Raw genomic sequence first — 27,983 nt, 5'->3', positions numbered from 1 at the left:
CAGGGGCTAGAAATACTGAGGTAAGATTATGTAGTGGGGCTGTTTCCTCTTAGGGAAGCTTGGGCTACCTCTGCTGTATTATTGCTTTCTTCCCACCTCTTGCACCCCTGTGCCATTGAAGGATTAACCTCATGAAAATTCTTATGGCCTGAAAAAACTTCAGACTTCCAAAGCATGGGCCAAGGAGTAGCCACATTCCATCATTACGTACATAGTTATGTTTAGGTTAGAGTTTGCCTGCTGTGAATGTACCTTTTTCCAAGCTTTTTTACTTTGTTGTAATTTAACAATAATCCATTCCATGTATTTAATGAAAGTATGTGCTGAGACCTACAGATATTTCTGCCAGTATAGTCTTTACATCACAACTTGACGTTATGTGAAGGAATGTGCAAGTTCTCTGGAGTGGTCCTTCATTTTATTCTGATTCAGAAGCGGAAAAACAGGCAGGGACAACAAAGAGCAAATTTAATTTTCCTTCTTAAACCCTGCCAGTTCGAATAATCTCTTGCTGAGTTTCCTGATGTGGCTGTTCACATTCCTTCATGAATTCAGACTGGCTGTTAGCAGCCTCCAAATAAAACATGGTTATATGGAGATTTACCTTGGCCCTGCTCTTGCTTGGCGACATGAGACACAGAGAGCAGCCAACTGCTTCGGCTCATGCTACATGTCCTCTTCCAGCAACTGCTTCCTGTACAAGCCCACTGGTCTCCAAATTAATGGGATTGTTGCTTTAGCTCAAGATGTAGGAGATTTAATTCTGGTGTTTGTGTCAGCGATCAATGAAGTCAGGATACTGCCTTTACAGAGCATTCAAAAGCCCTTTTATTCTGAAAGAATCAAATCCAGGCTTCTGTTAAATGCAGTAAAGGCTGCCATCATTAAAACATTGAGGCTGCAAGTTTGGCCACAAAAATGTTACCGTAATGCAGTTGGTATTCAGTCCTTTCTGTCAGCGTTGCCAAGTCCAGCTTTTATTTATTTATTCATTTTCACAAGTCTCATGTTTTTCAGGCATTCCATAAAGCCTTGGTGTTTACAGGCATCTTAGTCATTTGAGAAGCTCAGCTTCCAGTTTTTAAAGATCTGCTATTAGCCCTCACGGACAGGGAGGGAGCAGGAACGTGTGATGAGGCTGATCCTCACAGGCAAAACCAGAAGGCTCATAAAACTCCACATTTAAAAAGTCAAATATGATTTTTTTAAGAGGATCTCATGAACTGGGTCTCCCATTTATGTGTCTCAAGTGCCTGGCATAGACTCTACTAATGATGGCTTGGGTCAGGCCGTGATGTGAGTGCAGAGGTGCTGTTAGATGCAGAGAGCTCTGCAGCATTCAGATGGATTGGGGGAGGAATCCTCTTTCCATTTATATATTCCTGTTTTAACTTCATGGCCTGAGCCTTGCCCTGTGCAGCCTGTTTACTGTGTGTTTCATAAAGGCCAGAGGATTCATCCTGTTGCTCTGAAACTGTTTAGCCCATCTTTGGCTGGATTTACTGTTCAGGAAGAACAAACGGTTGCTTAGGAAAGTGCTGTATTTAACGAGAGAGACGGGCTGAACTTTTTTCAAACAAACAGATAAAAGCCAGCAACTCTGAGCTTGGCATGGACTTTGCCGTTTTGTTTGTTGCATCACTCCATTGTCTTCTCTATCCCTTCTTTTTTTTTAAATTTCTTTGTTACAGCATTTCACAATCCACAGCCTGGATACGGTAATTCCTGAAGGAATGCACAGCATAATGAATACTGCATGATCACAAAATAGTTCACCTCGTGCAAAGCCATAGCAGAAAACGGTGCAACATGGCTGTTTCCCAATTGTCCCTGCTTCACTGGTTTCTTTTATTTGTAGAAATTCTTTCAGCTTCTCCTCACAAGGGCTACTGAGTGAGAGAGGAAGTGTAACCTTTCTCCACCCAGCAACAAAAATGCAATGGTTTTGGAGCACTTCCCATTTCCATGATGTCTCTGTACAATGCAGCAGGCACAGAAGTTAAACTGGCCTGTGCCTTCTTCCCCGGCTGCAGGCAGGGGAACTGGGGTACGCAGATGCTGGGTGACCCACACATGGCAGCACATGGAGAAACAAACACTGCATCATAGAGAAGCAGCTTTGCCAGACTGCTGGGGCCAGAGTTAACAGCAGAACTTTTTAATTTGGGGATTTTTAGCAGCACTTCCACATCGAGATACTAATTAATGGCTTATTTTAAAAGGTCAGGTTGTTGAGTTTCTTATTTTGTAAATTGAGTTTTTGAGAAGCACTTCCACAGACCGTGGTATTAATTAACGGTTCATTTTAAAAAGCCAGGTTGGCATTTTTAAGTGTCTCATTTCCGCGGCCGTTCCCGGGCACAGCGGCGGCCCCGAGGTGCCGGCCGGACCAGGGCACCAGGGAGGGCCGGTGTCACCTTCGGCTTCGCAGCTCACAGCCCCACGCGTGCCCCGCCAGCGCTTCCCAGGACCGCGGGCAGGGCAGGCACGGCGGCGCCGGGAGGGGCCGAGCCCCGGCCCTGCCCCGCGGCCCGGCCCCGCTGCTGCGCTGCGCTGCGCTGGCTGCCCGGGCGGGCCCTGCCCGCGGTGCCGCTCCCCGCCCGTCGCAGGGCTGACGCGGCGGCGCCGGCGCAGCTCCGGCCCGAGAGCGGCGGGGGCGGAGCGCGGCCCAGGCGGCGGCCGGGCTGAGCCGGGCGGCGCCGCGGGCAGAGGTGAGCGGGGGGCGGCGGGCGGCGGTCCCGGCCCGCCCGGAGCTCGGCCCCGCGGAGCGGTGGGGTCCGGGCACTGTCAGCGCGGGGCCGCGATCGGGCGGACGGACGGGCGGGCGGAGGCCGCGGGGCGCCGCGTGTGGCTGCGCTGCCTTCCGGCCCTCCCTGCGCTCCGGCCTCCTGCCCTGCCCGCCCCGCGCTGGCCGGGGCTACCGCGGGGCTGTGACCGGGCCTGCGGGAGTCGGGGGCAATCCAGGCATGCTGTGCCCTGGGCAGCACGGGGAGGCTCTCCCTGACTACCTGCTGTGAGAGTTGGGGCGTTGGTGGGGTTGGGAAGCTGTAGAAGGGAATTTTCAGGTGTTGCAAGAGCTTTGTTTCTCCATCACTGGGCTCTCGACCCCGCTCTGCCCTCAAGTTGTCTTCTCCCTGAGTTCCCAGTCTCTCTGCAGTGTAAGCACAGCGCTTATCTGCTCCAGTCCTGTTTGCTGTCCCCTCTCTCAGCCCTTCCAAGCTATGCTGGCCGGCAGGGTCAGGGAGTTCAGCAGCAGCAGCTGCGAGTGCTGAGCCACGGGACAGGCACAGCAGAGATGTGTTCCTGAGCTAAAAGCTGTGTTTAACTAGTGTGTTCTACCACTTCCAAACTCCCCTTGTTCTAGTCCAGACTTCTCGCTTGGAAGAGAGATGGATTGCCTTTGGTAATACCCTCATCTTATCTTTTCATGTTGCTAACACAAGAAGATGAGTAATTTTTTAAAAAAGCTGCAGGAAAATGTGTTTAATACTTGTAGAAATACACTCTCTCTTAAGGAAGGCCCTCAGAAAGCATCAGGAAGACCCTTGACCTCAGACACATTCAAGACCCCCATATGAAATACCAGTTGCTGTTCCCTTCACAGAGCTTGGACAGCAAAGTTTGATGGACTTTGTTTCAGGTGCTTCGGTGCTTCTCCCTTGCAGAGGTAATCAGGAAGGAAGGGACAAAGCTTGAGTAACATTTTATTACAATCTAAAGCCTGAAGATTAAAAAGTATTTAGATCCTTATGTTTTGCTTATAGAAAAGAATCTTTGGGTTCTTTAATGTAGAAAATTTCCATCTCTGATTTGTGACACTATGTCTCTTAATAGTTCTGTTATCTAATATATATATCTCCATTAATCTGGTTTAGCCTAAAAGAGGATGTATCTGTAAGTAAATTCTATCATCTTGCCAGAAAAAAATCCAATAGTTGTGTAGCCAGCTAGGTGAGACTGTGAGTTCCCAGAAGTGCTGGTTGATAGAAGAGTCCGTGGTAACTGTAGGAGTTGAAACTTTGCAGTGTGACCATGAGGTCACCAGCTGCATGTCCTGCTGTGTTCCTCTGAGTCAGTAACTTCGGACTTTGGCTATTTCTGTATGGTCTTGTGCTAATGAGTTATGTTGTGTCAAAGTGCCTTTCCCTAGGGCTTGCTTCACCTCTGGGGCAAAATGTTTGCTTAACAGTTCACAGAACTGTGCTGGTCAGAAAAGAAAGAGAAGAGGGGATGGTTGCCAGTGCTGTGAGTCTGCTTTTGCATGTGCTAATGGAGTAATTTCAGACTTCCGGACCTTCTCAGCTTAGCTCCGGCCACGTGGTGGTTTGAAGAGAGACACCCTTCTCCAGCTTCCTCTCTCTCTTTCCAGTTTTGGATCCTGCTTGGTGGAGGGAGGGCATCTTCTTGCCCAGCATATCTCAGCTGCACACCACAGTCTCAGGCTGGCTTTCTCTTTCCTCCTTACCTCCTGTCCTTGGGAGCTGCCCAGACCTTCACTGGGAAAGGCTGAGCTCTGGATGTTGTAAGAGCTGCCTCCCACGGGAGCAGGTGATGCCCGAGTTACTCCTGCCTGGACAAGGCCACGCTCTCACAGCAGCTGTTCACTCTATTTACATTACTGTGGCTCTTAGAAACAAGCTTCTTTAACAGAAGAATTTCCATGTGCCTCTTCACCCACTGGGCTCCCTGACACAGCCCTAGATGGCTTGTGCTGATCTCAGCATGAAGGAGAGCTCTTCTGCAGTACTGTGGGTTTGTTCTGCACTTGTGTGGACAAAAGGTTTCTGTGGTCTGACAGTTCAGGTGTCAGCTAGAAACCTTTGGTAGCGTTCTGTCAGCTGCATTTGCTGGGATTGCTTTCTCCATTTATGTGCTTTTCAGTTAGAACCTGGGGTCTGTAAAACTGTCAAAAATAAATAGGACTGCCAAGGACTAATGAGTGGCTAAACTAAGAGGCTTATAATGGGTGAAAGGTGAATGTAAAGTATCTTTTACAGTACTCAACTTCACTGAAGGTGATGCAGGTTTCAGCCATGTAAGTTGCAAATGGAGTGATCTGCTGATTGATCTAAGGAGAATACAGAGAGTGTGTGTGTGTGTGTGTGCACTGAGTTTGTTACTCATAAAGGATGGAGGGCCTCATGTTCTCCATTCCCATGCAAGTGTGCAGTGCTTGATGTCAAGTATCCCAGAGCTCTTGGGATAAGCATTCTGAAAACTGAGTGGTTCCCAAACATATTTTTCAAAATTCGAGTATAAAACAAATCTGTAATCAGAATCTGCCATTAATATGGAGGTGTAACAGTCTGGGGTTGCCTTCATCCAGTGCAAAGAGATTGTGCCTTTTAACATTTAACCATTTGCAGATGGTATGTCAAACACTGCTAAAGGGGTAAGTTATGGTAAATTTCTTTCACTTTTGGTCTTTGGGACATGTACATCTTGGGCTTTTTGAGGTTTGCTGGTGTAGTACTGGCAGCATCCCTGTGCAGTCACACAGCACAGAAACCTGGCTGCCTCCACTGATGAGCCACACAACTCTGTTAGTGGTGCAAGTTCCTCAGTCCAGAGGTTTTTCATCTCTGTTAATGAATGGGGCACATATTTCACTTCTCTTCAGGTTCTTAAACTTCGGGCAGTGCTTGCTTTATTTTTGGTTTTACATTGCTCACTTCAGTTCCTTTTCTAGCAGTGAACTTCTAAGCTGCCCTTTTGTCTTGCTGGTTTATGGTGCCAAGTATACCCACTGATACTCCTGTAGCACTGGTGGAAAGTCAGTTCTTCAAGCAGCATCTTGAATGAAGTATTTGCATATGGATTATCTTTTGTCACTCTGAGTAACTCTGCTGTTAGAAAAGTGAACTGTTTTAGCTCCTAGGTCTGGGATTAACTGCTCTTTGGAGGCCTTTACTTTAAGGGGATCCAGACTCAAAACAGATCATGTTTGAAAAGGGAGAGGGGAGGGCAGGAAAACTTTGCTTGGATTAAATGGCTTACTCAAACTATTTACCCTTTAGGGAGAAACTTTTTTGTACAGAAAAATTGTGTAATGTGGAAAAATTGGTGTGGACATCACGGACAAACATGAAATATTTTTTAATCCTGTAAGTTATAATTAAAGCATTCTTTAATGGCCTAAGTTAAAAATTAAACAGAAGAACAGGTAGGTAGAGTAGCTTTCCTAACCTCTTCCTTTGCTGCAGTTTTAAGAAGCTGGATTTCATGACACCAATGAGTAAATATTTCCATTGCTGTTGCTATTATGTTGAAACTGTGGCATCATTCTTGTCTCCATTCAGGTTTGCCTTGGGTCCTTTTTGTTACCAGGACTTAACCTTTGCTAGAATCTGATATATTGTTTTTCCCCATGAGTTCAGTCTCCTCTGGGTAGAGCAGTGGCAGCTGTAGGAATTTCAGCTCCTGAGTAATCCATGGCCATTCAGAGAGCTTTTTCCTGTGTGTGAGGCAGTGTCTGTGGAGACTGTTGGACTTGGCTGTGAGAGAGCAAGGGGAAAGGTGGTGACTCCAAATTGTTCAGGAGAGTTCTTAAAAACTGGCAGGTATGGAGCACCTATTGCAGGGCTTGAGAAGATTAAACCCTTGCCTTCATCTGCTGTGCTGTCCTTGGAGTGCTCAGCACTCACTGTGTTGGCAGAAGCCCCTTGTGTATGAGGCTCTGTTGAGAATGTTGAGATTTGCCTGGGTTTGTTTGTTTTACCTGGATGAAATGTGTCTGGAATAAGCTGTCCTAGCAAGCCTGTGGTTTGGCTGATGTTTACTGAGGCCACTCAAGGAATGTTTAATAGGTGCTGCACACAGTAGACAGAGACATAAGAGTTTGTAGTGGAAAAACAGGGGTAAATTGCATCTAGGATAGAGAAATATGGAAGTGCTAGATGAGCGAGTACAAGAAAATTGGTGTGATGGGATGTTATGTCCTGATTTTTCTAACTGAGTTGTGTGGTGAGTAATAGAGGGTTACAAAACAGCTAGGCCCTGTTGCAGTGCTTTTATACTGTTCAGCTGTGCTCTCTATCAGTGGAGGTAGCCAGGTTTCTTTCTATGTTGTAGGTCCAGTGAATTCTGGACAGTTTTCTGTGTGATGGGAATATATTACCCAAGTGATAAATTATATTTTTTGTCCTCTCTACATTTGCACTCCCCTCTCACTCCTCCACAAAAACAAAAAAACAAAACAAAAAACAGAAAAAGAAACCAAAAACAAACACAAAAAAATCCCAACTGCTGTTTGTGTCCAAGATGAGTAGAGTGAAAAATGCAGAAGAGCTTCTTAAGTCAGACTTTGAATACCTGGTTTTTCAGATGTCATTCATACTTTCCTTAAAAGTCTAGTTGTTAATGTTTTATGTTTATTTATAGACTCCTTTATTTTGAGCTACACATGCCTATGTGTAATGATTAGGACAGACATAGCTAAGGCAAAACTTGCTATAATAGTCTGTAAGTCAGGATAATTCTGATAGAGGGGCTGGAAAAAGTCCTTTTCTGAACTTGAGAAAAACACAAACTTGTAAAATACAGGATGAGATGTACATGGTGAGGCTGGAGCAATTTGCATGAAGCATCCCATGTTGTGTATGCTGCTTTTGCCTTCCCCTTGTGTTTCTGGATTCTTCTAACTTCTAATTAATATTTTTAGCTATGTAGTGAAGATAAACAGATTATTACTATGCAGGTGTTACACGCTTGTGTAGTCTCAGATATATCCTTATTGAACACTTTGAGATGCAGGGTTTTTAGTGGGGAAAGGAGTTTTTAAGATGATTAGCTGCTGTGCTGCATTGGTACTGCTTTGTTAATGCGAAGATAAACACTGATTATAGAAGCTGATAGTGGTGGAGTCATATGGAGTGAGGTGTAGCTGTAAATACAGAGCAATTACTTCAGGAGTAAACTGTGTCGTTCTTTATCTAGTCAGAGAATCAAAATTTCTGTGGGTGTTTGTGTTTTGCTGTTCCTTTAAAGGAAGACTGTGTGAGCTTGTGAAGTGTTTTCAGAGTCTGCTCACGTTATTGCACAAGAGTAAGGGCTCCTTTGTACGGTGCTGATGGTGTGGGGTACCTGCACGCACTTGTTGATAACTTGGACTTCAAAGTTTTGTTTTTCAAAAGCCTTTTGCGGTGAGCTGGCTAACTGTGCTTGCCCTAGGCATAGGCAGTGAGAGAGGTTTACCCTTAGGCTAGAGAGTCATGAATTACATATGGGGAGCATGGGATGGGTGGGAATTACCTGTTTATTGCTCTACCTCTAGGGAAGGTAAATGAACAAAGTCTGTTTACACACCGACCATTGTAACTATTACTTGTTTTTCCTTTTGGTGGAAGTGAAAATGTCTTCGGGAATGTGGGGCTGTGAATGGAGGAGGAGTGGAATTTTAGATAGGCATGTGGCCTGAGGGATGTGCCTTAGTGTTTTGCTATCATGTTGCAGTCCAGATAACTCTGAATTAATTTCCCTTATTCTTTCAGTTATTTTTGAAGATAATAATGCAGCAGAAAAATGAAAAGCCATAGAAGACCTTGGCTTTGGCAAAGAAGTCCGCTGTTGGCCCAGTCTGGAAAATGGACCACTGTTTTTGGGAAGCGTGGGAAATACTGCTTCAAAAAGCAAGTTTTCCTAACTTAGAAGAAAAGACAGAGTGCCGAGCTATTTGTGAGTTTAAATCACAACAAACTGTACAGAATACTGCAGTGCAGAAGGAAGACACTTGAGCTCCAAAGCAGGTGGGCTCCTGATGTGCTTCTAAATGCAGAAACCTGTCCAAAATTTACTGTTGAATTATACAACTTTCCTTACAAAACTACTGAGAGCAAAAAGATTCTGTCCCTATCACGAAGCTGAAAGCTCGTCTGTAGAAGCAGTAAGGAAACTCAACAATGAATCCTTTCAGAGTGAAGATCCCTTGAATGAAGAATTTGAAACTGTTGCTGTTCTCAATAGCATCTCTGGCCATATCCATTATGTCTCATGTGGCTCGCTGGAAGGTGCTGCCCTGCCTGTAAAGAAAGGTGGTTTTGTATATAGCGTGGAGGAGAGCAATAATGATGAGGGCAACGCAGTCCTGGTAGTTTTAAACAACTATAAAAGGAAATGCTGTTGCAAAGGGAGTGGAATGGAACTTGTGGCCCCTTGACAGCTCTAAAGAGGTCCAAATTTAACCATCATACTGTAAAAAAGAGATTTTTATTTATGATGCATAAGAAACTTTCTATGGTTAGGTTTCGGTATAGAATCATAAAATTCCCAAAACTTCGAGCAAGAGGCAAGACTTGCAAATTAAGAAAAATCAAGCGAGGTGGGTGCAGAAAGTTACAAGGGACCATCAGGAAACGCTTCAGCGGGATTTTGAAGGTGGATTGTGTAATTTGTTTTCCTCCTGGAAATCTAAAAGTAAGCGTCTTTGGAAGCGGTACAGCTTGTCAGATATGAACAATAATAGAACCAAATCTTTAGGAGCGGAGAATGAGATCTGTGCGCCTGAGATCTGCCACACGCAGGATGTGTCCACTGAGCCGTGTTCCGAGGATCCCGAATCCAGAGGGCATGGTGGCAGTGTGGATGCTGTCCCACCAGAACTGCATGCTAGAGCTTCTCCAGAGGCAGAAACCTTGCACCAGGTGGAGACCAATGGGGCTCTTGCAGAGGATCATTGCTCTGACATTGTCGTCTCTGTGACAGGAAAAGAAATCGCTGTTTCAGATCAAGATGGGTCAGAATCCAAGGAGGTTGTGTGTGTTGATGGATTGACACTGTTGCAATCCTCCTTGCAGGATTCTGATGTCAGTGATAATTTTGCAAATGGACCTTTATCCATGGAGCTGACACAGAATGAGGACAGCTCTAGCCAGATGGAAGTAGAAGGCTCCTTAAACTTGGACATTTTTAGTTCAAAATTACTAGATCACCCTTACTGTAAAAGTCCTCTGGAGGAGCCTTCACCAGAAAGCACAGGAGTGAAATCAGGAACTCGGAAGGGAGGCAAAAGGAACAGTCAGAAAACTTCCCGGGTGGCTGATGAGCAGCTGGCAACATGGCTTTGTGGTATACCTTTAAATATCTTAGGGCATCCAGGAGTTCCTGAAAACTGCTGCGTGTCGTGGAGTTTACATATTGTGTTAATTCCTTTATAAAATGGTTTCTTACTCTGAATTGTAAAGGTCACTTAGCATAACATTTGATTAAATGAGGCTGCAAAGAGGAGAGCTGCATGAAGGAGGGACAAATGAATGTTTATCTGTCAAGCTATTTTAAGATTATTTTGTTTTAGAGAATACAATATAGTGTAATTGGAATCTGCAGGAAATTGTTGATAGAAATTTTAAATGTCTTATCATGTGGAATCAAAAGGTTCAGGTTTTTAACTGGTTGACAATTGTTATTCTTAATTCGTTTTTTGAAAATCCTAGGTATTCTAATGCTTCTGCCCTTATACTCTCTTCTCTTGCTCACTAAATCACTTAAACTTAGGTTTTAATAGCCAAATACTGTTCATTGTCCCTTAGTTTTCTCTCCAATTGTTCATAGAGTAAGCTTAATAAATCCTATGAGACAATATTTTTTTTAAAAGATTGGTCTTAGCAAAGGTTCAGCAAAAAGTCTTTGGGGTTTTTTGTTCTATGCTGAGCATGCAGTATTCAATAGTCACTCTAAAGACAAGCATGATAAAAATAGTAATTGGTGTCTTATTTATGTGTAGCAGCTTTTTACACACAGAGTAAGGAGCAGTAAGCTAACACGTTGTGCCATCTTTATCCTCAGTGTAACTTCAGAGATATTCTGATATCTTCCTTTGGAGAAATTGGCTTTTTAGAGTCCCATATACTGTAAGCTGGTGTCAATGAGTGTTAAAGGAATTGTGTGAAGTTTGATGTGCTCTGATTTTTCTGCCTACCTGTTTGTCCTTCAATTTTGCAATTGATTTCTCTAAAGCAAAATGTGAAGAAGGACGCAGTGAACCTCAAGAGAGGAGTTAGCTCTCCACATCCATATCTGTAAGTTAGTGTGGGATGTGTACCTCTGTGACTGGCTTTATGTGATCCAGCAAGGACCATATGCTGTGTGAGAAATGGAGAGAAACTCTGGTAACCCAGTGAAGAGATCACTTCTGCAATGGAGTTACAAAGTTTGTCCATCAGAAAAAGAGATGTAGTCCTTCTATAACAGGCAAGAGCCGAGGTTGTATCAGGGTGGCAAAGGTCAACGTTTTGTGGTTTGATAGTATAGTACTTCTGAGTTTTCTCAGCTGAAAAGCTGTAAAGAATTGTAGTTGTAGGAGTTCTTGTGTGTTGAGGAGTGTTGTTAATAATTAACTGCACCCTAAAAGATAGCGCTGACCTGGCAGGAGTTCCTGGGGTAGAAACATGAAGGAGGTGCAAGTGTTAGGGCTGCTCTTGGGTTTTGAATTTCTCTGCAGCAGCTGAACTCAGACGTTAATGGGCTGCAATGCTTAGTGCATTCAGAAGTGCTATTAGGTATCAAACAGCCCCATGGTAAATCCTGTTCATGATGGGTATCTGATTTTGCCCCGGGGCTGAACTTTGTATTCTCTTCCTTGAGTTACACCAGCCCAAGTGAGGTCAGTAGTAGCTGGAGGTCTGGAGCTCTGTAGCTCTTAGTTGTAATGACAAGAACAGTCCTTCTGTGCATTAATAAAAAGCCTTTAAAAATTTTACATATTAAAACAGAATAAGGTACACTCATAAGACCCGTGCATTGTGTAGCTAGACTTCTAGCCAGAGTGAGGAACATCTTCCCTATCACAGTGTACTGAGATGTAAGGGATAAAAGTTGTTGGGCAGAAGTGTGGCAGAGTTGCAAGAAGGTTCTTTTCCATGAAGAATGCTTCATTGTGATTTGATCTTGTTCTTCAATCCTTCCTCCCTTCCTTCTCTCGCACGTCTTGTTATATCTTCCCTGCTATTCTCAGCTCATTTTGTTTTGGGTTTTTTCTTGGTCTCTCTCCTTTGGTTTTTATTCTTACTGCTGTTTTTCTGGCACTTTTTCTGTCCAGTGTTTCACCTTGCTTTTTCCTATCCTGATCTTGAAAGTTTCCAGGAAATGTTCTTAAAGTCTCAGTAAGCACACAATGCCCTATCCAGTGATGCTCTGCCATCACACCCCAGCCTCAGAAGAGTCCTGGACTTTGGATTAATGCAATTTTCCTGGACTCTGATCTCAGATCCAGCTTTCTGTACACAGAACAAACGTTTTCTGCTGCATCTGAAAATTCCTTTCCAGAGAGCTGGACAACTTGGTCTTTTTTCTCTTGTTTACTAGCAAGTGTTGAAATCCTGTTCCCATTCTCTTTCATTCTCGGAGTGGTTTTGGATGCTCTTATGGAATTTTTATCTCCAGTGTTCCAGTCTTGTGTTTGAGAAAGAAAAACATCTATTTCTTAGGTTTTTCAATTCTTCCAGCATTCATCTCTTCATTATCTCCAAGTTAATATGTTTTTCTGGTGTGGTTGCTCAGTGTTTTCCTGGGCAATGACAGGCTGACATGGCTGGCTGTGTCACCTTAAATGCCATCCCTAGGATACAAGGGTAAAGGAGTTAAACTTGCTGGGAGTCTGTGTGGCGTCTTTTCCGTTCGCTGTGGTGCGGCAGCGGAACTGAGCAGGCTGCAAACACTGCCAGCTCCAGCTGCCTGCATTTGAGGAGAGTCATTCTGCCTGCCATAAGGACAGGATACTGGCTTCTCAGTGAAACCTGTTGCAGGAACTGATGGCTTTTCACGTTGCAGTAAAATGATTTAAAGTGCTAATTGAAGCAGGGAAGGGGATGGATTCTTCTCTAGCACTGGTATAATTAGTTTGCTGTAGATATATATGTGTATGGCAAGAAGAGGGGGTGATCTTTTCCTGTGAAGCTGAGTGATCAGATTCATGCATTTTTATTTTTGTCCTTCTTCCCCTACCCCCGCTTTTATTTTATGTTGCCAATTTGAGCTTAGTTTTCTTAAATAGGTACTTGACATGTGTGGTGCTGCATGTTGGTTGGGTGCAGAATGACTGCTGCTTGTACCTATAAGAACTGAAAGCTTTATTGCATTGGTGAACTCAGAAGCTTTTTATATGTTTGCACTTTAATTTTTCTGGTATATTTAAAGGATTCCTAGATGAAGTTATGAAGAAATATGGCAGTTTAGTACCACTCTGTGAAAAAGATGTCATGGGAAGATTAAAAGAAGTCTTTAATGAAGATTTCTCCCATAGGTGTGTAGCACTATCACATTGTACACCTGATAAAGAACAAAAATCACTTGCATTGCTACTGCATGATCTTCATCTAACAACTAGGAGAACAGAATCCATTTGACATGACCTTGACTTGATTTTTCTCTACCTTTTCGATCCTATTTTAGAAAACCTTTTATCACCAGGGAAATCATGAAGTATCGGGAAAAACATCCAAAAACCTCCACTTGCAATTTCCGGGTCTTCTATAATAAGCACATGCTAGATATGGATGATTTGGCTACACTGGAAGGCCAGAACTGGCTGAATGACCAGGTCAGAGATGCTTGGTGTTCATGTGTTTCCCTAACCCCTTTTAGCCCATTATATTAGAATACCAGTTGTACGCCTGCTGACATTACAGGTGGGCTACCCTTACTTTACACTTCACAAGTAAAAGGAGTGGTGGGCAGCTTTTACAGTGACAGGTGCAGTAAGTCTGGAAGCTGGGAGGTGTCACAATTAGACTGTTTCCTTTTGAACAAATGATGTTGGACTATTTTCATAAAATAGTGGCTACTCATATAGGTTTTAGTAACTTTCCCCATCCTATGTTTGAGCAGATTGCAAGAATGACAAAGTGAAACAGCAAGCTGTGGCCCACAGCCAAAAAAACAGGAAGGTTGCAGAGCCCAGGGATGCACCAGTAGATTTAAATTGAATTAAACTTCATTTAAGATTGAGGCAGACTTCAAGCAGCAAGTTACAGTCTCTCTCCAGGATGACCACTATTAGTTGCAGAGTGCTTGTCCTTCAGACAATGTGGCTCTTAAGTCTCCTCTCCATATTGCTGATTTAAGTGGGTAGGGGCCTATGTTTTATGGGCATTTGTGAATTTGGGTCTTAAAAAATTGTGATGTATGTATTTAACTATTTACTAACTCTTCCAGATAATTAACATGTATGGTGAACTCGTAATGGATGCGGTCCCTGAAAAGGTGAGGGGGTTTTGTTATTACACAAATGTACCTAATGACAGATGGAGAGGGGAGGGTGAAACTTTGCACACTTCAGGTATAGAATCAGGATTCAACTCAACCATGGCCAACAAATTATAGTGGAACGAGTGGTTCCATTATAATTTTTTGCTATGTGCTGCTCAGATTTTCTACCTTTCCTTTTCCCTTTTCAGTGCTGTTGCTCCTGTTTCAGGAACTGACTGTAATAGCCCTGCAGGTGCTCTTTGTGGTAGCCTGATGTCAGTGGTGTACCTGTGGAAGACATGTGCCCTATTTTGGCCCATCCCACTCTCCTAACTTCCCTGGAGGTTTCTGTTTCCAGCTTATCAGCTTCTAAAGTCCTGTATTCATGCCTTTGCTCAGCAGCCTGGTGTTTCAGCTGAAATTTCTGATGAAGATGGATTTCTGCTGAGATGACAAACCATGAGTGTTAGCATCTGAACCATGCACATGTGCTGCTTGCACTCACCCTCCCGCCCACCTCGTAGCTGTGGGGGCTGTAACAGCTCAAGCTGTGTCAGCTGCCTGCCTGGTGAATGTGAATTTCTGTGGAGCTGCTTGGTTCCTTGGCAGTATTGACTCTGCAGGACTCTGTTTTGTGCATCCTCCTCAGAATGCTTACAGCTTTGCAACTGCAGTGCCTGGCTGTTGGTGGCAATTGAGAGAAAGAAAGTGAAAAAAGTAATCAAGATAACAACCCCCCCCATTTTGTGACTAAATTTGCAGCAGTGACAATTATAAAAACCCATCTGTTTAGGGACAGAACAGTTTTCAGGTGAGACCACAAAGGAAGAACCAAACAAAGCAATTTTTAGATGAGCTCTGCACAATGTAACTCTTAAAATCTTCAAGCTCTGAAGAAAGCGTTGTTGCTTTGATTGGAGGTGATGGTGATTCTTCATTAGTATTCTCCATATTTCCTGAGTGTGCTAGGCTAGGGGTATTGGAGATTGTATCTGTTTGCTTGTGTCTGCTTTTTCTTCCTAGTGCATAATTGAAATCCTCATGGGAGATTTTGTGCTGGTACCTCAGAATGTGGTTTTGAAGTCTGTTGGCATAGCTAATGGCTATTAGACTGTGTTCTCAGATGCTGAATTTTCTAACTTTTTTTTTCAAGTAACAGCTCAAGCCTCCTACCACCTCTACACAGCAGAATTATTAAAAACAGATGTTACAGATTTCTATTTGTATTAATATGTTAGTATAATTGCAAGAAGTGAAGCAGAGGGAATAATAGTGTGAACTTGGAGCTAATTTTTTTTTTGCATGACTACATTTTTTTGTCATAAATGTTGATTTTCACTTTCCAAATGGATCAGTCATACCTTAAAAATACTTCTCAATAGCAGAATATTGTTCATGTCATAAGAGTTGAATGCCAAAGACAATGTTGTTGGACTAAACCTCATAACTGTTTTGATCAATTTTCTTTTTCTGAGTCTCAGCTTCCAGCAACTAAAGCCAGAAGTTGCTCCCTTCTCCACCACCCCTGCTTTTCCAGCCCAGTGTTCTCTTCCTTGATCCCTGTAAAGAGCAACAAAAACTAACTCCTTGTCCTGGTGTTTTTCTCCCAAGTCTGTCCCCAACAAAAAAATTAAATACGATATGCCTGGAGATACAAAAATGTAAATATAAATGCTGCAGTGGCTCACATGATATATTATAGGGAAATGAGGCTTATTTTATTAGCTTTCTGAAGAACAGTAAGAGTTGAGGCTTGGCAAAACCTCTGTTTGTCCCTACTGGGGTTCTGCTTCTAAACCTACATTAAATATTGCCTCATTACAAGTTGTTTTGTAGAAATTATCCTGGGGGAAGGGGAATGACTGTGCATTAAAATTTCTGTGCTCATTGCTCCTCTCTCTCTCTCTTTTTAGGTTCATTTCTTTAACAGCTTTTTTCATAGACAGCTCGTAACCAAAGGATATAATGGGGTAAAACGATGGACTAAAAAGGTACCTTTAACATGGTGTCATCAGTGCTGGGCTGGGCTCAGCCATTAACTTGAAGCTGGGTTACAGTGTGTTATTTGCAAAGGATGGGTTAGCAAAGGAGCTGTAGAAAGTGGGAAGGGCTTGATGAAAATAGTAGTGTGGCACTATTCAAGTTAGTACGGGTATGTTGTACTTGGAATGGCTAAATCTTCAATGGGAGGTTATCTCTTTGTGTATGTTCATGCAAGTTGTTAATTTAACTGCAAGAAATGTCTCTTACTGCTCCTGACAGTGCCAGGTACACTAATCTACAGGAGAGCAGACTTAATTCTGCTTCTTCCTTTTATCTCAGCCTGGTATTCTTTGACAAAATCAAATTGTTACTCCAAGTAACACATACCAGGTACTAGAAAGCAAAAAAGAGACCCATGGTTAATAAGCCAGACTGTTGTTCTCTTGACAAGAACAGAATTCACCTTGCTTTCCAGAACCCACACCAGATCATGGGTGTGATATTTTCAGGGATAGCTAATGCAAAAAGAAATACTCTCTTTTTTTCTAGGAACATTTGTCCTTTCTAATATGGGAGATGAGGCAAGACTAATCAAAGGCCATGTTTGAATGTATGATCTTTCTGCAGAAGTACTTAAATAGCACACATCTGTGAAATGCTAGAGATGAACTCATTATCCAAATATAAAATCTATTCATATAATTTATTAAAAATCTCTTTAAAGAGAGATGGAATATCGGTGCTTAATATTCCCACATATTATTTTTTAAACGTTCCTTTTCTCCAACAACCCAAGTTTTGTAAAAACTCCCAAAATTAAGAGAGATTCTGGAAGCAGGATCTGTATTGTTGCTGCTGAGAGGTACCTGATGAGACAGGACAATTTTTAGATATTTACACCTAAATTCCTAAAGAATCTCTCAAGCAAGAATGAGAACTAAGCAGTTTCTATGGGAAGGATTTGCAGACTCCTTCATCATGCAATGTGCAATTAAGGGGAATTTGTTTCTGCTCTTGAAACACACCAGAGTATAGCACCATGTTTTGTAAATGTTCTCTCCTGGGATGCAGGATCTCCTGTGCTGGCTCTGGCTGCAGTGGTTTCAGAGCTCCTATTAGTGTCTGTCCCTTCTGATCACCCATCACACTGGCACTCCTGATTCACTGCCATGACACAGAGCTGACTCTGCTCTCATGGTGAAGTCAATCTGGGTTGCCACCACTCTTGCTGTACATCAGTTTGTAACTAAAGACAAACTTTTGGCTGCCTGTTTCTGCTCTTCTGCTGCAGGATTGCACACCTGCAGTAATCCCACAACTAGGGCCACATGAGGTCCCTTGAGTTTTGTGTGGCTCTGCTGTTGCTGGATATCACAGAAGATGGAGTTCATTTCTTTTACTCCAGTTTTCCTTTGTGGTCTCAGCTTGCTGCTGGCTGACATCCCTGTGCTTCTCTCCAGGAGTGATGGATTGGTGTGTAGTGAATGTGCTGTAATCCAGTCAGGAAGCAGTTTCTGCAGGTGGGAGCAGGGTCGATGCTTGTCACAATCAAAGGGCTGTTGTGAGCCAGGCTCAGCTGATAACTGCTGTGAATGCCCACACCTTTTTGTCTCTTCGACTTCCCATTGTTACTCAAGAAATAGACTTTTCTTTCCTACAAAAGACCTGCCCTTGCCAGTAGTGTTGCAATTATGTACTGTTCAAATTGCACAGTGCTTAAAAAAACAGGAAAAAAGCTTAGAAATCTTCCCACAGGATGAGTTCATTTAGTTCAGGATTCTATTTTTGCTTATTTTCTGGACTGTGCCACCAAAACCCCAGTAATTAGACACTTCTTTCAAGAGGAGCTAGGAGAAGGAAGACCATGAAAGGCCCTGGCTTGGCTGGCTTCCAAAAGCATAAGGGCTCATCTGCCATACAGACATGGGGGGTGTTGCATCTGATCTACTTGTTCTGTACTTCAAGACCTTTTCCCTTGTTTGCTTGCCTGTGACCACAGTACATCTGCTACAAAGCTAGCTTTGAGAAAGGATGAATCTGCTCTACCTTCTTGCCCTCCTTTCCTCTGTTCACCAAAGCATCCTGCACTCCTCTGCTTTCCTCTGGCAAGTCCCAGAGCCTGTGTTAGAGCAGAAGGGGTCAGACTACAAACTTGTTGGTTTTGTGGGGTGTTTGTAATTACAGTCTCTTAATAGAATCATGGAATGGTTTGGGTTGGAAGAGACCTTGCAGATCATCCAGTTCTGCCCCTCTGCCATGGGCAGGGACACCTTCCACTATCCCAGGTTGCTCCAAGCCCCATTCAGCCCCTAGGCCACTTCCAGGGGTAGGGCAGCCATAGCTTCTCTGAGCAACCTGTGCCCATGTCTCACCACCCTCACAGGGAGGAATTTCTTTCTTTCACCTAATCTAAACATGTCCTCTGTCAGTTTAAAGCCATTCCTTCTTGTCCTGTCACTCCATGCCCTTGTCCAAAGTCCATCTTCAGCTTTGTTGTAGTCCTTTATGTACTAGAAGGTGCTATAAAGTCTCTACGCAGCCTTCTCTTCTCCAGACTGGACAGCCCGAACTCCCTCAGTCTGTCTTCATAGCAAAGGTACTCCAGGCTTCTGAACATCTTTTTGGCTTCATCTGGACCTTATCCAACAGGTACAGGTCCACCTCCTTCTTACGTATGGGGCCTGAGAGCTGGACACAGCACTTCAGGTGTGGTCTCCTGTGAGAGCAGTAGAAGGGCGCAATCTCCTCCCTGACCTGCTGGCCCCACTGCTTGTGATGCAGCCCAGCGTGCAGTTGGCTTTCTGGGCTGTGAATGGGCTGTGAATGCTCATTGCTACCTTGTGTTGAGCTTCTCATCAACAGCTCCAAAGTCTGTCACTTACTCATTTCTATCAGCAGCTCTGATAGAAATGAGTGGTGCTCACGCTGGACAAGTGTCATTACTGAAGAGATGAAGAGCTAACCTAAACTGAGGCTCAGTTGTATTGCCATCATTACCTAAGAAATCCCACTTCAACACAGATGTTGCAGTGCAGCATGAGCAGGATTTTGTCACAAATACAGTAGTGATTAATTCTGATACTGTACAAGGTTCCTCAGCCACTTTCTGGACTGCAACTGTATTTTTGTGCCTGCTAATAAGTTGTGTATTAGGTAAACATGAAGAATGTGGTGAAAGGGTGGAGGGGGCAAAAGAAGATTTCAGTTATGGAGTGTCAGAAAGGAAACTTGGATACAATTAATCTCTGGCTATGCTGTATTCTGCCTGTGGAACTCTCTGTAATATAGGTTGTTCTTTTTGCCAGGTGGACTTGTTTAAGAAGACTCTCTTGTTAATTCCTATTCACCTGGAAGTCCACTGGTCCCTCATTACTGTGAACATCCCCAGTCGAATTATTTCATTTTACGATTCCCAAGGCATTCATTTTAAGTTTTGTGTAGAGGTAAGAGTGACAGCTGTGTCTGCAAAGTCTGAACTATTTTCTTAAAGGGAACACTCCCCCTTTGTTTCTGTTCAGCCATAAACTTTAAATGTGGTATATCTGTCATTGTCTTGCTGTGTATGAAATGAGAATCAGCCTGTCCTGCTGAGGAGTCTGAAGCACAGAGCTCGAGGGTCACACCAGAGCTGGGAGCTGAGGTCAGACTGCCTATTGCCCAATTAGCCTGACCGTGTAATCAGCACAGCTTTGGTGACTCTGACTTGGCACTCCCACAAAAAGCAGGAGCTCAAAGCCCAGTGCCAAGGGGAAGCAGAAAAACCCCAAGGAGAGTGAGGGCACTTCTTTCATCTGTTAAGGGGCTTGTGTTTAGGATAAATGATAAATTGTGCTCCTTTAGGGGATAGGTTGCCTGGGTGAGAGCACAGGACTGAAGATGCTGTTGTGTTGCCTTTTTCCTTGTCCTGCATTGAAACAGAGTGTTTGCCTCTGGTTAGAACCCAGCAACCTTTCAGGGCTGCAACCTGAACACGAGTTAAATTATCCGTCTTCCTGATAAAGAACAGCCAGGAAATTTTTGCTGGGCTTAGCAAATTGTAATGACCCTCTTACAAAAGCTAATTTTGTCAACTTAATTGCTTGCTTGATGCAGCAGCCCTCTACTTTTAACTGTGTGTAGTTGTTGGCTTACTGAAGAGTAGTAATTATTGTACCCAGGAGAGTTCCCAGCCAGGACTTCTGAATGAAGATAGTATGCCTGCTGGCATTTGCTGAGGATGAAGCTAATGTTTGTCCTGGGAGCAAGAGATCTTATGCTCTCTAGCTTGTGAACGTGCAGCAGGAACCAGCCATCAGCCCTACGGCCTCTCCTGCAGCCTTGCAACCTGTTCTCTCCCATCCCATTCCAGGCAAGGCATTTGCACCTGAATGTCTCACAGACATGAGGAAATTTTATTTCTGCCTTTTCTAGGGGTAGGAGGGCAGCAATACCCCAAAATTCACTGTGATCCACACACTAAGGCGAATATTTGTGTGCTGCAGTGTTTAAATTATGCTGTAAATTCCCAGCCTGTTTACAGAGAAGTAGGATTTGTTTAACCCAAGACCATAGTCTCATTTATCTTGCTTCCTTCTCTTTGCTTGTGTCAGCCTATTTTTTTTCCCCTGTATGTCACTAAAACTCTCCCTGGAGCTTTGTTGATTAGCTGCAGAACTGGAGCATTTTGTATTGCGATTCCAGCAGGAACATGCGGCCGTATTGAACGTAAGGGCCTTGGTGTCAGCCAGGAGAGAACACATGCCAGGCTGCTCTGTTTTTCTCTGCATGTCTGGGAGCACTCTGACCTTGTGCCTGGGTGCCACAGCTAGTCTGGAATGAAGTAGAGCAGTGTACAGTGTGGCTGAGGGGTGTTAGAGCTCCCCTTGATAGACTAAAATGAGTCTTGATGGTAGAAGGCACAGTACCCACCAGAGTTCATTTCTTTACCTCTAGATTTTAGCTCATCTCCTAATGCTCACCTGAAAATTGTCCTACTGTCAAAAGGATGCCAACCAAGCAGTCAGTGTTTCTCTCCTGTTCTTTAGTGGGTGAATAATGTTGCTTTTTTTTCCTTCTTTAAAGAACATTCGAAAGTATTTGCTGACTGAAGCAAAAGAGAAGAATCGCCCCGAGTTCCTTCAGGGTTGGCAGACTGCTGTGACAAAGGTAAATGACAGCACTTTGAGCCCTGGGGTCTGACTTTGTGGGAGATTTCATGGAGCTGCTTCTAAATTCATATATTTGTACAAGTACTAAATGGGTTTATGCTGCCCACAGGGAGGGTACTGGGAGAGATGCAGGTAGTTACACATTGGAATTCCAGCTCTGTTGGTCATTCAACTCCCACCAGGGCTTTAGCACTTTCTGCAAGTGGGTTGGTGATCTGAACAATTAAATGTGTGCACAGCAAACCTGCACCTGGTGTCCATATTGACACAAGGTCAAGGACTGACTGAGCTGGACACTCAGCTGCCTCCCTTCTCCTGAAAGGGCTGTTCTGAATGGATGGGCTTTGGTGAGGGAGGGAACAGGCTGATGTTGCTACTGCTGATATTTTATGTTTGCTATGGATAGAGGGCTTTGGTCTCCAGGGCTGTTTGTGGCACATTGCGTTTGAACACAAGTAAACAAAGTCTGGCAACAATAAAAGGGAATAACTTGTGTGTAGTGTAAATGAGGGAATATGTAATTTGCGTAGCCATCCCATAATGGCTCCAAAGATATAAAACAGGTCATTGCACACTAGACATATTTCCAACAGCTCCCTCCTTGCACAGATTTATTTTTAGATGCTGATACAATGATAAAATGATTCTTCTCTGCACTCATGCACAACCTGTGCAGTCAGTTCATCCTCCTGCGTTCTGTGAGGCAGAAGATCTGGGAGCTGAGAAAAAACAATTACTTTGCCTTTTCAAGTGCCAGAGACATAATAGCACTAGTGATTGGGACTTTTTAGCTCTGCATATCAAAATTGAGCGTGTTTGAGGAAATAATGAAGGTTGAAAGTTATCATTTGAGACTGCCTTGCTCAGTCCTGTTGCCTAGTGATGAACCATTTGTCATGCTCTCTGAAACCCTTTGGTGTGGCTGGGGGAGGAAAGTCACTGCTGGTAGCATGGATGCTGAGAGTAAGCTTCCTCTAGGCCTGTGTGACTTTGCTGATATAGTTTTGTCCTGTGTAAAGTAGATAATGCTGTACAAACATTTATTTAAACTAATTGAGAAGCTGTTCTGTGTAGGTCACTAAAAGAAAATAAACTTGAAAGAAAGACTGTAATTTATTTTCTGTCCTATACTATATATTTTTCTAACTATTAGGTGTTATTCTAACAAGGTGTTGAGTGTCACCTTGCAAAGTTTGGGATGAGAACAAGTAATTACAACTCCAGTTTCTGGTGCTGCAAAACAGCTATCTCTGAGCATGAGACAGCTGATCCTTATGCTGAATCTGCTTTTGGATATTAAGCAGGAGTTAGAGAATGAAAGGATCTAACTAAGTAAAAGGATAAGGATCTGACATGTCTCTGGTTGTTTCTTTTCCTTTCAGTGCATTCCACAACAGAAAAATGACAGTGACTGTGGGGTTTTTGTGCTCCAGGTAAGAGTATTCCTATGTAAAAATCAGTGGCCTATGTTGTTCATCTAGTAAATGTCCTTTTTTTTCAACCAAGCCTTTTCCTTTTCCCCAGTACTGCAAGTGCCTCGCCTTAGACCAGCCTTTTCAGTTCTCCCAGGAAGATATGCCCCGAGTGAGAAAAAGGATTTACAAGGAGCTGTGTGAACGCCAGCTAATAGACTAATAAAATGCAGCCAACCTAATTTCTCTGGCATTTCTGACAAGTTGCAGCTGGTGTTTGTGTACTTGAATTTCTGAAAATTTCCATGCATTTGAGCGATTCTCAGCTGAGTGGTGTGGCCACTGTTGTTACCTCAATCTTTTGCAAAGTTCTTTAACTGGCAGAACATAACAGAGCTGCCATAGAAGATTCCTAATGTCAGTTTGGTTCTCTTATGTTCTTTCCTGTATTTAATATTTATTATTTCAGCATGCATATAGGCAAAGCATGCAACTAAACCCATGAAACGGTAGATTTGGGGCACCTTTGAGGTGTAGCTAGAAATGACAAATACAGGTGAATTTGTCTGGAAAAATAAAGATGCATGATATGTTTTCTGATGCAATAATGCTTTGAATGTATCAAAAAAAAAATCAATGCCATAAAAAGAACAGCTAGAATGTATTTGATAGTTCCATTGTCCCTGTTGTGGCTGTGTAATACTGGATACCACATTTTAGGGTGGCTAAACTCATCTACAGCTTTAATTTGTGAAGACCCCTTTTTCAAATAGTCCAAGTTGCTAATAAAGTTTGTTCTGTTAGCATTTCTCTGGCTGTCATTATCAGCCTGTCCCTATAGACAAAAAGCAGTCTTTGCACAAATAAAGCTTCAGCACTTGTCTGTGTAAGAGAAAGTACAGCAGTGTTCAGTCAGTCAGATAGGTGGTAAGTTCCAAGATGCTGCAGAAGTCTCCATGATGTGTGTATTAAAGAGAACTATAAAGCTAGCCTTGAAGAGTCACAGCCTAGATAGTAAGATAAACTCCTTGACAGTAACTGTTTACATCTCAGATGGCTTTGAGTCATTTCTCAGATCCACGATATGCAGTGAAAATGTACCATTTCTCCCTTCAGCTCTGTCTTCAAAGCTTGTTGTCTTTAACCTCCCGTTGGCTTTTGCTTTTGTTCAAATGTAAATTAATTCATTTCTGCTGCATCTGCTGTTTGATTGTCTCGAACATCCCTGGTTTTGTCTGTGTCCAGTAGCACCGATGGGTCTGGCTGGGAGTTGCAGCACTTGTGGTGGGTGCAGTGCAAACACAGCAGTGTCACCCTGCTCCAGAGGGGTGGGAGCCCACGAGCCCAGCCCTGAACTTTGCAGGGTTGCTGTGCTGGGCAGAGGGTGGGTGAGAGCAGTGGGTCTGCTGGGCTTTCACCTTGGGCTGTAAACTGTGATGTGCTCCTTGCTGAAGAGAGCTACTTCTGCTTGAAGAGATTGTTGTCTGGCACTGCTACACCAGCAAATGTCTTTGCTGTGTTTTTCTGCCAGATACAGGAATGAGCCCAGAGGAAAAGTATTTTCATTGCTAAGCATCATCTGCTGCACAGCTTCACTTTGTGTCCATCCATAGCCCTGGCTTCTGATGGAGGAAAACCACTTTGACTTCCCTGTCTTGCAAATTAATTCAGACTTGAGCTAAGCCAGGTGCAAATCCCTCCTAGATGACGGGAGGGAGAAGGGAGGGGGTGCCAAGCACAGTCAGGCCAGGAAGTGGAAGCACGTGCACACTGCTGTGCTGGAGAAGGAGTTCCTGCAGTGTTCTTGCGTGTTCCCACTTCCCCTTGTTGGCAGCTGGCAAGGACTGGCTTAATTTAGCAAGATAAGGAAAGCCTTAAGTACTTGGTTAGATAATTTAAATGAGGAACTTAATGAATCAGAAAGAACCTAAAACCCAGACAGGCAAGATATATCTGCCCACTGTATAGTGCAAAGCACCCCACAGCACATGGTTTGTGTTTCCCTGAGGTGTAACTGGAAGGACAGCAGCACCTTCTTTAGGTGAGTGCTTGTGAGCAGTGGAGGGTGACTTCCATGAAAACTGGAACTTGGGATGTAGTTCCTCCTGTGGGGTAGCACATACAAGCCAGTGCTGCCATTCTCATCTCTGTGCACTGCTGTCACAAGAATGGTTCCAATGCTTGTGTGGTGGGACAGCTGATCCAGGCCACAGCTAACCCTGAGGACAGTTCTTACCTCAGTAAAACCTGCTACTAATTGTGCATCCCAGTATGAAGGAATACACGGAATTGGGTGGCCAGGAAGAGGTGTGGAGGTAGTGCCACTCTGGGTACATGAAAGTGAGGCTTTATTTTGAAGACTCCTGGCAGAAAGGGAGCAGAACAAAAAGAACTGCATGAGCAAATTGCTTTTATTTTCAGAACTTGAGCAATTTGGTAAGGAAGCTTGAAAGGTGTCCTGTGAGACTATCAGCCCGGGAGGCTCAATGCCTCAAAAAAAGACCCTTCTTTTTTTGTGCAAGTTGCCTTGTTGATGGATTTATTTCATTGCATGGGAATGTGCTGGAACGTTGCACTACAGACAGTTGTTTCCTAAGGCTTGGTGCCTACTACTGGTTGGTAGGCATCCATCTTGCTCTGTATGAGAGATGGTGAGGAGCCTTTAATCACGATCCCTTATCAGCACCATCAGCCAAAGCCCAGGATTTCTGTGAGCTGTGTGTTGAACGTGGGTGCTTTGAAGCAAGTGCATGTGTGTCCCAGATCATTGGAGGGGAGGGGGCTTGCATTTGAATTTGCTGCCTTGTGAACTGGGGAACAGGGTGGGGAAACATGCATGTTGGAAAGTACTTCTTATGTGCTTTCTTGTCATCTAGAGGTTTCCTGACAAGTGTTCCAGTTGGTTATGGGGCAGCACAGAGGAGTTGCACTTGAGTCTCCAGCTGTGAACACACCAGTGAGGGGCCTCTGAAAAAAAAAAAAGGAGGGGAAATTGAAAACAGATCTAATGTAAGCAAAGTATGTTGGTGCAGTGTTGAAATTAATCACAGGCAGTCGGAATCTCAGGCTCTGTAATGGTGTATCCTGTGAAACTGGACTAATTAACTCCTCCTTGAGAATGTCTTTGATGCCTTAAAGGAGATGGACTTCATAATCTGTAGTCATTTTACTAGTTCTTAAAACATTCAGAACTATGTAGAGTGTTTTTATTTTGAGAGGCACATTTATGTGGATGTAGTTATGGCTGTTAACAATTCCATTAATGTGATCTTCAGATTTTCATAAATCACTCTGAACTGGTTTGGCAGATGCTTAAATTTCACGACTTGTTCCAAAGAGATTGTCTCGCTGTGCTGATTTATACAAATAGTCCCAGAACTGGTGAAGCCTCTGCCTCGTGCGTGACAAATTTCAGCTACCTGAGTTGTAATAAACCTTAAACAGAATTGAAAATGAATTATCAGTTTCCATTTTGTTTGCTTTAATCTATAGTTTTAAATGACTGTGCCCCTGATGCAAATCAATAAATGCAGAGTGGCCTTGATTCTGCAAGGTGAGTAGAGAGATGCCTATTGCTGAGCTGCTGGCACTTGCAGAATGCAGGCTGGACCTTTGTGCTGTCTAATATGCAGTTGTTCTGTTCTTACCTGTCTCTCTTGAGTGTGAAGGTGATATTTTGGATGTTTCACATGCACTGATCACCGAGCCAGACAGGCTTGCACAGAGCTGCTGGCTTGTGTTGCATCTCCAGCGTAATGCTTAACCTGCCTTTACTTTCTCAGACTTTTGATTGGCGTTATCTACTGTAGCATTTACTCAATTCAACGGGAAAATTTAAACCTTGCAAAGTGCTGCAGAGTTAACTCCACGACTGTGCACTGTGGGTGTGCTCTTGCATTGAACGAAGCCCATGTTCCTGTGCAGTAATAAAATTGAGTTTTACCATAAACCCTATTTTCTTTCAGTGGTTTGGTTTCATTTTAATTTTAAAAGCAACCGATGTGATGTTTGAGGGAATGTTTGTAGCAGCTTGTTTGGGGATGTGTTATTAGGAGAAGCCTCTCCAGTTGATTAGTTCAGTAACTCTGAGCTGAACACTAATGATGCTCTCTGTCTCACAGTGATGTAACTTACTGTGGTTTAAGTTCTGACAACATACAAGATTGGAGATGTCACCCATTGCATAAATAAGGGTGGGAATCTTGCGTTAGACACTTTCTTCTAAGGTGGCATTTAAAAAACACAAATCTGTCAACAGAGCACGTAGGACTTAAATTGCTTTTCTAGATCAAACTACACTAACGCCCTTCTTGTATTGCTTGTGGATTTAGCTGTGTAACTATAGAGTTAAATCTTGTCTTTGCTGCATGTTACAAAGCTATACAGCTTGTGAATTTGTGATAATGGTGAGAATGAAGGCTTAGCAAATGTCTCTTTAAGCTATTAATCATGAGACTGGCAACATCATTGTCTTTATTACATTCATAATTTAAAAATCCTATCTTGGAGGAGGAAACATGGATGCTTGTTAAATATATTCTTCAGTGGAAAGTACTAAGAAATCAGATCATTAAAGTACAGAATCATAAGAGACACTAGAGCCTTGCCAGGAACAATAATTACTATTTATATGTAATAGGCACTGGGAGGGAAAAAGATGAGTCTGGTTTGCTTATGCCTGAACTTAATGGTTTTTATGAGTAACCAGCTAGAAGGATTTGGGGATTGAATTTCATTTCAGAGTATGTAATATTACAAACTACAGAGCTAAAAACTGTTGTAAACGGAGTGAAATATCTTGAGAAATCAACTGGTTTGTTTTCTCTCAATACAAGGAAGCAGAACATGTGCGAAGCAGCTCCAGCTCCTGCCTGAAATTCTGATGATTCTTCATTCTTGGGTTTAATTTCAGCATTGCTGGTAACTCATCTCCCCTAACCTGGCACTTTAGAGTTCCAGAGCTTACCTGAGCACTAAGGTTACCTGGGGCTTTTTACAGGCAACTTTGGAAGTGGCTGAGAGGAGGAGGGATCAAAAATCCATTGGGGAATCTGGTTGCACCACCTTGTGATAAATGTTTTGTGGGAGGAAGGGCAGGGGAGAAACTAAGCTTTAAGAAAGATGTATTTTACTGGATAATGTGGGTCAGGTCATGTTTATGGTATGTATAGAGCTTGATGCAGACAAGGAGCCATCTTGTTTATGGAAACCTTTGGAGATGAGTGGGGGAGAAATGCAGGGAAGAGATGCCTTCTGCAGGGAT

The 27,983-nt window shown here is 43.3% G+C and overlaps 1 protein-coding gene across 1 annotated transcript; it reads left to right on the top strand.

Annotated features, from left to right (window-relative positions):
* Nucleotides 1-9,007: 9,007 nt before the first annotated feature.
* Nucleotides 9,008-26,674, top strand: LOC118689961 (sentrin-specific protease 5-like). The gene is given in 10 exon segments (XM_036388490.2): nucleotides 9,008-9,310; nucleotides 9,313-10,062; nucleotides 13,129-13,234; nucleotides 13,384-13,531; nucleotides 14,146-14,193; nucleotides 16,092-16,169; nucleotides 19,467-19,604; nucleotides 21,223-21,306; nucleotides 22,691-22,741; nucleotides 22,833-26,674. Coding segments are annotated over 10 exon segments (1,713 nt in total). The 5' UTR covers nucleotides 9,008-9,111; the 3' UTR covers nucleotides 22,944-26,674.
* The last annotated feature ends 1,309 nt before the right edge of the window (nucleotides 26,675-27,983 follow it).

This window comes from Molothrus ater, chromosome 10, assembly GCF_012460135.2.
Source record: "Molothrus ater isolate BHLD 08-10-18 breed brown headed cowbird chromosome 10, BPBGC_Mater_1.1, whole genome shotgun sequence".
Classification (NCBI taxonomy): Eukaryota; Metazoa; Chordata; class Aves; order Passeriformes; family Icteridae; genus Molothrus; species Molothrus ater.
This window is presented reverse-complemented; position numbering and strand designations above follow the sequence as displayed.